At 37.4% G+C, this 12,329-nt stretch overlaps 1 protein-coding gene across 1 annotated transcript; it reads right to left on the bottom strand.

Moving 5' to 3' along the window:
- Nucleotides 1–9,610: 9,610 nt before the first annotated feature.
- Nucleotides 9,611–10,206, bottom strand: MPLKIP (M-phase specific PLK1 interacting protein; the record flags this gene model as incomplete). Its single annotated transcript, XM_009877534.1, has 1 exon — nucleotides 9,611–10,206. A coding segment is annotated over one exon (204 nt), but the record flags the coding sequence as incomplete, so codon positions are not given.
- Nucleotides 10,207–12,329: the final 2,123 nt, after the last annotated feature.

Raw genomic sequence — 12,329 nt, forward strand, 5'->3', positions numbered from 1 at the left:
GTATCAGTTTTGAAGATCCTAGTAATTTAAGAAAAAAAATGATTAAATTAATGGCTAGTAGAGCTAAAGACTGGTTTACTCCATGGTAATTGCTTGAGAATCTTCCACTGGAAGGGGCTAAACTTTTGATTACAGCACAAATAATTTCCATATGCAGTGGAATTCAATAGTACAAGTATCCCTCTCTACTTCTTAGGAGACTGTGACCTCCACTGATGTAGTGTTTGCATGGAAACTTCAGTTGTTTTCTTAGTTTGAAACTGTTCCTGCTGTCACTGCAGATTTTAGGGAAGATAAATGATGAAATCCAAATCCCTGTTAACTTCAGCAGGGATTTCCATTTAATTCTCCATGGACAGAATTTCCCTTTTGAACAGAATTTTGCTTCTTTTGATAAAACTACCTTTCATTTAAAAAAAAACCGTATAATTTAGCATACTTATTTTGGCCACAGCGGCCTTGAAATGCAGCTCTCCTTGAGAGCTGTGAACCACACAACTGTGTGAATTATCAAAGAAATCCTTGGGATTGTCAATTGCTCTGAGTCCTTGCAGGCTCATGACTTAAGAAATGGATTTCTTTTGTTAACAGCAAATTTTCTGAGTCTATTTGAATTCTTTACAGCAAATCTGAAAGGTGCTCAGGAAAATGAAAGTGGTTTTTACAGACTTGTATCAGAATCTGGAACATTTAATTAATAGTTATAGCACAGAGGGGGATGCTCACACAATTAAACAGAGACTGTTTATCATTAGTCTGCATTGGAAAGTGTGCTAGCATCCCTTCTTTCAGGAACATGACACATTTGAAACTTGCTCTCAAAATTTTATTGATTAATCAGCTTTAGGGAAGGCAAGAGGGAGAGTGGATAACACTGGGTTCTCTTCTGCCACTGAACAGTAATAAGGTTTACCCAGGACACCTCCTCTTGCTATTCCTTAATTCTGTTATGTGTAAAATGATGGGACAATAGCGTTATCCTCTCTACACACTGATGTGATGTTTAATGAAATATAATTAATGCACTGGTTAACTTTACATTAAAAGCAATGTTTACATTTCCAAGGTGAATTTCTCTTTAGAGGGATATAGGGATTAAACCTATTTTTAGAACCCTGAATTACTGTTCTCCTATTTGCAGAGATCTTTCACTCTGGGATGTCTGGAGCAGAAGAGAGGCAAAAAAGAGATGAGCCCTGACTTCTAAAACAGCTAAGTATTTGCACCTCCAAACAGAAATACAAGAGATGGAGAGTTGTGGACTTCCACTGAAATATCATGCTTTGTCTTAAAATCAGTTTGATTTTGTTGGTTTTTTTTCCCCCAGCTAGTAACTCTAGTTGAATGGTCTTCGTGCCATCTATGTTTATTGTGCTTCCCAATTTCCTGGACACACTTAGTTGATTTAGGCTTAGAAAATTTGGACAATTTTGGTAAATTTTATGAGAGAAGTGAATCATGTTTGGTACTATGCTCCAAAAGAATGAGTTGTATCATTAGTTTCCAAGAAGGATTATACAAACTCATAGTCAACTGGTCCATAGAGAAGTATTAATAAAGACTAGACAGATAGACGTGCCCCAGCATCCCTCACCTGGGAACACGAAGGGCCAGCAGAAAGCAGCCAACTTGCTCATAAAGACACATGCTTTGTTTAGATTTTTTCTGCTATTTTTCTCTGATGCATCGGTACAGTCAGTATGACGCCAGAATCTTGCTTTTTCCTTCTGCCCTTTGGAAAGGTTGCAAGACTGAGAATGGTTGCTCTGTAACAGATCATCTAGCTGTTTAAAAGCTTCTGATGTAGAATTTAGAACTGCAGTAACTGTGGCTGGACTGAAGGTGAACCACCTTTTTAACTGGCAGTAAATGATAAAATATACTGAGTAGGTGAGGTCCCTATGCACACGGACTTTTTGTTTTGCCACTCATCAAACTCTCCTCTCGGAAATGCACATCTGCTTTCTTGTCATTCACAGATTGAAAAACAATAATACATTCTGTGGCTGCTGAAGGGATTTTATGTTTTCATGAAGTAGTTTTCCTCCTCCCAACTTCGTGTGCTGTCAACAAGGATATGCTGAGTGGAAACAGGAGTATTTAAGAGATGGTTGTGCTGGGAAGGTACCAGTGAGAACAGGGATCAAGCTGACACTGTTTTCCCACACCCTTTCCTTACATACTTTTCTGTTGTCTTCTCAGACTGACTTTGCTTCCGTCTTTTTAAAATGTAGCACAGATTTGAGCACCCATTTGCCTGCACCTTCAGAAAATAACTTTTTCTTGGCCTCAAAAGGGAGGCTGCTGCAGTAGGGATATGTCTGCCTTCTACGATTCTCACCACACACCTGACAAGGAAGGCCGCCACTTAACCAATGCAGGCTCATTCAGACGAGTCGTGAGGATTTGTGTGCACTGTACTTGTCGACTGAGTTCCACTATCTCCAGCAACATAAAACAACAGGACATTTAGTGGACTGGGTGTGTTGCGTTGTTGAGTGGCACCGATTCCACTCAGCCCTCCAGCAGACAATTATTGGTAGCAGAACCCTGAGAGCTGGATCAATCCTGTTCCAATGGAAGGGGCAGGAAAAGCAGACTTATTTCCATGGAAAAACTAGACAGAAATCCTCAACATATAGTTGGTGTATGGACAGTTCTGAGGGAAAAAGGAGAAAAAAAAAAAAAAGAGAAAACAAAAAAGGAGAAGAAAAATGATGGTAAGACTACGTAAGTTACCTTGACTGGATGGAGTTAAGCGGGGTATAAACAACTCACTTGTTAAGTCCCTTTAAAATGTTTGCCTGAAATATAAAGTCCACAAAGCCTTGTGGATGTGTTTATGAATGTATAGGAATCTGCTATTTTCTAGCTGTAAGGAGGTAAATAGATAAAGAGATGTGATTAATGAGAAGTGAGTTCTGTCACCTTCTTACTGTGGTGATCTAATAGCAAAAATTAAGCTGAGCTCTTACCAGTTCTATACGTACAAAGTGCAGACAATATTTCTTCCTTACCTCACAGGAGAGTCAAATATATAAAAAAAACACACAGAAATTATTCTGAGAGGAAATTAAGGAGTGTCAGCAAAATACAACCAGATGCAGCAGGTACCCTGAAAACAGGGATTTAAGGGTTCTTTGCGCAAGGTTTTTCCATGCTTGGAACTTTATTTTAGAAGCTATTCTAAGTACAGGAACACTGCTGGTAGTGTAAGCTGTCTGCAGTTTCACCGGGGACGCAATGTGGCAGGTCATTCATTAGAAAAGTTACTGTAGTTTCTCAACCTGCTGCCCACAGTGCACATACCGCTTTCTTAACATCTGGAAATGAACAACCAAATAATTCTCCTTGATGCAATTTAATTGCCATAGCAACAAGGAGACTATTAATATTTTACGGACAAGAGCAATAGCTTTAGGAAAGTGGAATGGCAAGTAATTAATAGATGGACCATTGGTGTCTGCTTACAGCTACCAACTCAAGTCATACACTGGACCATGTTAATCTCCCTTTCATCTTTTTGACAGTCCCTGAGATTTTCAAATGCAGTTTTATCTTAGCTTAAAAAAAAATCAATGAAATGAGACATGCCAAGGTAATAGACTTCACAGACAAGTGCTGAAGATACTTACGGTGTTCTGCAGACTCACCTGTAGGAATAGTAACGTGTTCATTCACAACATCTGTTAAGGGAATACAGCTCAAAGCTTTATTTTACATTAACCTAAAAATCTTCATTAAGCCACAGGAGGTAGCAGTTTGATTTTAAAAATGCTGTTCAGCTGCTACTTACAATTCAATTACTGTTGATATTATTCCCCCTGGTTGCAATCAGTGTTTTTTAAAGCTCAAGTTTTCCCTGTTATTTGTGGTTTATGCTGTATAGTCATCCACAGAAGTTGTTAATTAGCTCTATTCCTCTTCCCGTGTTTCAGTGTTAGCTTGTGTGATGCTTGAAAAGGCAATGATTTGCATCAGTGTTCTGTTATTCCTTTATTAGCGTTTATACTAATAGTTGCACCAACATCATGGTCAGCCGTTTGAACTCAGTAATTTCCTCATGCAAACTACAAAGATTTAAACCCAAGGAAAACACTCGTTGACTCTACACCAACAGCTTTTAACTATCATCTTGACTACACACCAATTAGATTGTGACAAAATACATATGGACACCAGAAGGTTTAATTGTTATTTCAAGAGAACACCAAGCAGCATGATTACTGCTGTCCACAAAAGCCGGGAGGGGAGAAGCAGATTCTTGGTGAAGCCTACTTTAAAATAATTGCGTTAAAAACTTCAGCTCGACATGATGTCAAATTCTTTGCTTCCTAAGATGCTGTTGCTAATGAATGAGCGAAAGATCAATTCACGTTCTTTTATCCTTGACCCCAGTAGCACAGCAGCTCACAGTAGGCTTAAAGACAATGAAAAATCCCTTGAGGTGTGTTTGTGTGGGGGGGGGAAGAGAAGGGGTCACGTCCTTAAAATCCTGCTCTGGCAGCAATCTGAAAATGGGCTAATACAGGTTACCCCCAACTGCAGTCCCTCTGGCAGCGCACACACCACGATTTCCACGCTGGTGTCTCAACTGGAAACGCTCCGACCCAGCACTGAGCTGCAGGGGCTGGGGCTGGGAAAGGAAAGCTCTTTCAAGGAAGGAGCCTCCGATTCTTTTGAACTATACTACGCAACTGCCACCACTACTTGAATTAAGATTGACATTTGGATGATTTTCTTTCTTTTGTGTGTGGGGGAAAGTACAAATTTTCCCCCTTAAACGTGTCACTGTTAATGAATACTCAGAATTAAGCAATTTTGGGAATTGATTTTAATATTTGAAAATTAATTACTTCCCCTGGTAGAATTTGAAGGTCTAACTTTTTTACTGCCAAAAGATACTGATACTTTAAATCAAAATGCAGGAATACTTAAAAAAATTACGAAATAGATGCTAATTTAGTGTCAAGAGCTTTGAACATCCAGTGAATTCTACGGCGTACAGTTTTGTGAAATTGAGCGTGTCCAATATTTATGTAAAACAGACTTCCCACTTTTGTCAGAGAACAGGTTGACTGATGTTCACATCATAGGAAACCTTGAAGTTATCAGTAACAAGAACTCGGTGCTTTTGCAGAAGCAAAATAAGAAAAAGACACATCTAAGAGTTTAGGAAGCTGTGCAAGAATTCTTCTTTCACATGTAAGGTAATTTTTAAAAAATAGTTTTTTCTGTCTTATTAGGGAATGGGATGGTGTTTTTTCAGCTCTTTGTTAAAAATCCATTCCACCTGCAATGTGGAAATGGGTTAATCCAGGTTACACTGAATTTTAATGTTGTTCCTAGTCACGCAGACCACAGTTTCCATGTCAGATACTTGATTTTCTGTCCTGTTAAATGGGCACAGAGCAGCTCTTAACACCAGTAGTGTCAGCATTTTTAAAAATTTCACTCTGAAACTGTACTCGTATGACTGCTTTTAGCCACAAGATTTTCTTATATATAAATATTTGTATTTATAGCTCTGGAAAAGGAACGTTCAACAGCCACCATGTTCTAGCACTGAGCATCTGCCCAACTGCTTCTAGCCCAGTAGTCAAAGGTTTCGTAGTGTTGTCAAGGAAGTAACAAGGATGAGATAAAGCTCTTTTAGCCAGATCTAAAATGCTTTTAGGTGGTTATTGAGCTCTAACACTCAGGAGGCTAGTAATTTTGTAAAGGTAAATTCAGAAGTCCAGGTTGAGAAAGTGTTCTTCAAGGCAGCAAAGCACATGTTTTAGTGAAAATGAAAACAAAACTGATTCAGTTTGTGCGCAGTGAGACGTTCAGATGAAAAGCTGCTGTAGGCAAAATATTTGATTGTAAACAAATGAGTGAATGCTGGAACTACAGTGCTGTTGCCAGCACAACTTGATGATTTCTTTCCTTGTGGTTTAAGAAAGATGCTGTTTGAGGCATTTCAAATGATAAAAAAGTTTATGTAGTTACCTGTGGCAATTGGTACACAAGTTTCTGAAAGCCTGAGATAGGAAACTCATTACATGATTCTTCACCAGTCAGCGCAGGCAATCCTCCCTTTTCTCCCCTAGTTCAAGGAAGATGGGAGGAAGGCAAGCGCCAAGGCTTGGGGAAAGGAGAACGAAGTCTTTACTCTTGAGAATTTAGGAAAATGTTGTAAAATCAAATTTAATTCATTGCAAGACAGTCTTGGGTCATGTACAAAAGCACAGTATGAATGTGAATTCAGAGCACTTGCTCAATACAGCTGTTGATTGTATAATTGGTAAAAAGCACTGAAAAAAGGATGCTACAATTTCCAAACTGTGATGTTAGATACTTACGTATCTTGGCTCCATGAGTAAATCCTCTGACATCAGTGACGTTACTCAGAAGCACTTGCAACCCAGACTATAAAATCTTTAGAATGGAGCTGAACAGCTTCTTGTAGACTTCCCGTATAACCGTGTTTCAAATGCTTCCCCTCAGATGTCTAATTAACACATTTATACACAGTGAAGAGCACATAAAGACATCCTTAACAGGAAAGGAAAAACAGCCTGACTGCAAAAAGTAATTAACCCTTCTGTTGAGCAGAAGCAAAGCGTTCCCAGTTTTGACATTTGAAAAATGCAAAATCTCAGTGCCTTATTGCTACTTCTAAAGAGAAGTAGCTTCATATGGTTTTTTAAAATCCCATTTCATTTGAAGTTTTAGCCATCTGAATTGTTTTACATTTTTATGGTAAAATAGTGCATACAAAGTGCCAGAGAAAAAAAAATTAATATTCTGTATGACAAAGTTGCAGCAAAAGCTCAAACCTAAACTTTTAATCTTTTAAGTCTTAAGTATACAACTTGGGGTAATTCCCCACCCGCTGCGTTGTCATGTTTCACAAAACTGTACTTGGCTGACATGTGTCATCTTACTGCGGTACTAGGACAATGCAGCAGCAGTGCAGATCACCGTTAAACACAACAGCAAAGAGCAATGAAATTCAGTTTCAGAAGAGAGTCCTGAGGTATGTAACTGCTTGACAATAACTGGATGGTAAGTCAGGCGGACTTGGCAGACAAACACAATGCAAAAAAACCAGAATGGAAATGAAGCACATCAGTCTGAACTTTGGCAAAAGGGGATAAATGACTTACCTTAAAACCTAGGAAGTCTGTGAAGAAAGAACAATGTCCATGTTCTTACTGTGTTCATTGCAGAAGAATCCCTTCATTAACAAGACACAGGCACTGTTTTGTTTCATGGGCTCATGAAGAAAGGATGTATTTGTGCTGTAGTTTTTATCATCAAGTGCTATTTCCAGAGCTCTACCATTACTATCAAGTGCCTTTGTCAACAAATGAGGAAGTGATATATCCTTTCTCCATTAGAAACATGTGGGGGAAAAGAGTGTTTGCCATATGGGGAAAAGGAGGAAGTGCATGTTTAAGTTTCCTGGATACCAGAGCAAAAAAGGCAAAGCTTAAATTGTCTTTAAGTACATTATATTTATAGTTCTGAACATGTGTTCATGCATTTTACAGCTATTCAACAATGACATTTTGAAATTTTACTGTAATTGCAGAATTTCTCCTAGAAGCGAGAGGTGAGTAATTTTTAAGTTTTTGGTGCAATACGATGAGGTTAGTAAGTTTATTACATCTACGTTTTAATTCCGTGATGATTCTTGACCAAACTATTGGAGTCTTTAGCAGTACAATGTAGTTATAATTGTTGGGTCATATCCTGAAATCCACTGGAGCAGCAGCTTAACTGGCAGCATTGAGGAAGGCCTGTATTGATTAAACAATACTTGAAGATTATTTCCTCAATTCTCTTTCTGCAACATTTACTTTTGTTGATGTCTGACACCTGCTTCCAGGAGCTAACAGCTACCACCAGAAGAGGCTGGCTTTTATCCCTGGGACAACTGCAAAGCCAAAGTGGAAAAATGCATCTTTGCAATGTGCAAGGGCAGCTGGTACTGGCTATGGCATGAGCAGCCTCACTTCTAAGTCTCTCTTCTCTCATGAATCCTTTTCCCTTCCTTTCTGCTTTCCAAACCCAGATTGTTCTCCCGTCACAGCTTCAGCCTCTTGTACGTATTCCCCTGAGATCTCTGAACATTGCAAAAAGTAAACTGCCTTGAATCAAAAAGGAAATAGTAACAAAAAAGGTGACTTGGTTAAGCACCCTGTAACTATTTTTTGGTGAGCTTTACAGCATCTAACAAAAATTAAAGGAAAGAAAACTTTATACTTCACTTTTCACAACAACACTGATGAATTGTTTTATAAATTCTAAAGACTATCTACAACTTGCCAAGTCATCTCTATTTTGCTGGTACGCGTTACAGATAATGATACCGAGAGCTGCCATTTAAGGCACCATTTTGATTCCAGGATGTAGATTTAACCATTCTTGATACCAAGCAAGCGTTACGTTCTCAGTTCTCTGAGCAACCTATTTGGATAGAATACTAAACCAATAAGGTCAGTTAGGGGAAGACACAAGTGACAAACTTTAAACTGTGGTCATAAAAGTGCAAGAGTCTCAGCCAGCACATGTCAACAGGTTCATCCCACTTCCAGTTTGAAGTTGTTCCTGAAGGTTTATGCTGGAGGAGATAAAGAAATATATAGGACTATTCTACCTCAGCAAAAAGCCTGATGCGATTCCCTGTGCTTTTTTTACCTAACCATGCTTCAGAACTACAAATACATGTTTTCTGTGAAGTATGTAAGAAGTTTAAAACAAAACATACATTTTGAAAACTGAACTAATGCTTTTATTTATTTTTAACTGAGTTTTCATCCTCTGCCTACTGCTTAAAAGACAAGATCAACAAACATATAACAGTATAGTCAACAAAATTTTAGATATCTACTGCAGACATGTCAAGAGCATGGCTGCAGCTGGAAGTATTTCTTATTTATTTTAGACTACAATATTCGCTACAGGATTTAAGAATGGATCTTCCACATACAGACAAGCTCTAAAAAAATCTCGTTTTCCTCTTCTGTATAAAAATATGGCATGCACGCACACAAAACAAGACTTCTCTAGGAAAAGATGTCTGCCATAGGTAAAAGTATTTAAAAAAAAATAAAATTGAAAGATCTTGTACAGATAAAAAAAGGTGCTATGCATGTACCAATGTCAACTGTATCACAAACTGTCATTCATTCTATGCTATTCTAACAGGTGGATCCATATAGTACATTTGCCTTTATTTAATCTTGATGTTTTATGTGCTCCTTAAATTGCCACTCAACAGGCTTGTTACTATCACCCAGAAATGTCTCATTTTGTTCCAGATACGTTTTTTAAAAATACAAAAAGCAAATTAATACAGAATTAGCTTTATGCCTCAAGAGCTGGTTCAACAAATTTAACTTTCCAAAACAATACATTTGTTTCCTGAGATGGCTAAAAGTCACGTTTCAACTTCACGTTACACTACAGTTAACCAAAAACACTATGCACAAAATCAGAGGTTAGCTACAGCACACAAGCACAGTTACAGAAGTCACCTAATTTCACTAGCACTATTTGTGTTCATGTGTACACCTTAACAAAAGTCCTAAAATAATTTTTATACAATACAAAACAAGGATTTACAAAATATTTCCAAGTTACTTCATTCTAAAAACGCTGAAACATAAAAAAATACCATTTCCTAAAGGAGTTTACAATAAAAGGCTAACAACCTGGCATGGAAGAAGTAAATATATGGAAACCTGTTGTAACAGTCACAAATCAGTCGCTGGTGATTAAAGAACACTTTGTTCTTCAAAGCTGGTAGGCACTTCCACGTAGCCAGAAATCTAAGTTTCCCTTCCACACATAAAAATATCCAATGTAATTAAAAAAAAAAAAGGTAGGATAAAAGGGTAGATGTGTGATCAAATAAAAGTATTATCTGATTACTGTTCATCTTGTGTGAATGCAAAGGTTTTGTCCCAAAGTTTTCCTGACAAGATGGAGTTATTGGGCCTTTTAAAAGTGTTAGCTGAAATACCTCCCTTTTTTACCAGTATATGTTGTTTGCTCACTGCTGTATTGCTGGTTTATGTCTGTAACAGAAACTGGCTCTAGGCCAGCCCAGGGGTCCTCAAGCATTGAAGGTCTGTAATAGTTTTCCACATCATTAGACACTCCTTTCTCTCTGCCATGCGCTGTACCAAATGGAGTAGATGTCCTGGGTGATCCCTTTGGAAGAAAACCATCAGGTAAAGAAACATTTATTAGACTAATTCAAACTAATAAATAATATAATAGTTTCCTTTAATGTCACAGTGCTTTGAAGCTGATTGTTAATGATAATTACTACTCCTCATTGGCATCTTCCTCAGAAATTATTAACTTTATTTTATTTTTAATTATGAGTGATTATTTAACAAGATAAGAGCAAAAACCCAGTCTTCTCCAAAATACTTGTTTACATCACTCTGGCACATAACTACAAAAAAGCTACTTGGGCTATTTTTCATAAGCTGCCTAAGTCAGTATATGTCTAACTCAGAAGCCAAACAACAAAACAGGGAGTTAGAGGCTGAGGAAGAACTAATAATGTTTACAGGAGCAGAAGTCAGATATTACATATTATAGATGGAACACATCATTGTATAATGCAAATAGCTACAAGTGACCTGAAAAACTTACTGGGAAAACCACTCTGTTTTAACCAAACTAGTGTTCTGTGAAATTTGAGAACAGATGACTTTATCTGATATACAATATGGATGGTAATTGGTGATTAAGCAGATACTGTGAAAACCTGTTGTATAGAGCTTTCAATATTTGATTTATTTTAAAGATCAAGGACCACCACAATTTATTCTGCAAACCTATGACATGTGGAAAATTGCAATATTTTCTCCTGCCAGCATCATCCATTGTATTCCTCCTCTAACTCACTTCCCTAAAAAGTGGGGCTGTGTTTAAAGCTCTATTCCTTTAAGTTAAACAACCTGAATTAGAGATACATCATAGCTGGTCTCCAAACATGCCTGTAGCAGTGACAGAAGTATGATTAGGAAAACAGGACTCCTTGAGGCTGATTATCAGCCCCTTACTTTGTACAGGTCAGTAAAACCCTCCCATCTTTTTGGACCAGCAGTGACAGTATTTGAATCTGACTAATAAGCCCTCCGGAATCGATGTAAATAGATTAATAAGAAATGACAGAATCATAAGAAACAATTTCAGGGCAAAACTGAGAAATGGTGCCATATAGCGAAGGCCCCTGTGCTCAGCCAGAAAAACAGATTCCACTGAAAACTGCTTGAACCGATTTCTAAAAACGTGCTGTGGCGGGAGTCTGCTTGTGCTCTCCCAGGTAAGTAATTTTCGAGAATTCATAAAGCTTGATGATAATGGATATGCCACCATATGTAAGAACAGCCAAGTCTTTCTTACAGGGCACTTGTTTCTAATGATTTATTGTGGTACAATTACTTTATGTAGCTAAGGTGATGATCTCAAACGAGAAAAATTATTAAAAGGTAGAGAATCGCTTTATTACTATGAAGGTAAGGTCAGAGAATCACCTCAGAATACATCTAAAAACCTAGAGTTTCCTAGAGAAGATCAACATGCACTAGCAAGAGTGATGTTTATATTAAGCACTCACATTTAGTAGTAAAACAGTAGTACACAGCATATTATATCTTCAAAATAATAATAATAAAAATAACTCTCTAAAACACCATGTTTAATGGAGACCTGGCAACTCTGACACTGTCAAACAGTTTTGAGTTTTGAGTTTATTTAATGTTCATTCTAACCTGCATAACTCAAAAGGAAAGCTGAACTGACACAATGATCTGCAGTATCCAGTGACAGAAGAAAATAATTCAACGGTAAGGGTTTTTTAAAATGGATTTTATTTTATAATATTAAATTTCACTACAATATAATACAGGCCATCAACACTGACATTTTAGCAAGTTTGAGATATAGGAAAAGTATTATGTAATACAAGACTGTTGGCCTTCAAGAAATCCTAAATTTAAGCATGTAGATTTCTTTTTAAAATTATAATACTCGTCACTACATACTTTTCCCCCGTGTATCTTTTTTAAGAAATAAAAAAATCAAAATGTCATTATCCACCTTACAGGCCTGTAGAAAAGGAAAATAGGCCTACCTGTGCAAACCTGTGCAAGGAAAATCGTTTGATGCCAGAGATACCTTAAAAAAAAGTTTGTATTTCACTGTCACTGATGCCAACAGCCTTTTCTCACTGAACTTTCCCTAAAGAAACCATCAATGTGTTCTCAATAATTTTTCTCAGATAACAAATATCTCTCTATGTAGGAAAAAAAAAAAAA

This window comes from Apaloderma vittatum, unplaced genomic scaffold (assembly GCF_000703405.1).
Source record: "Apaloderma vittatum isolate BGI_N311 unplaced genomic scaffold, ASM70340v1 C12352355, whole genome shotgun sequence".
Taxonomy (NCBI): domain Eukaryota; kingdom Metazoa; phylum Chordata; class Aves; order Trogoniformes; family Trogonidae; genus Apaloderma; species Apaloderma vittatum.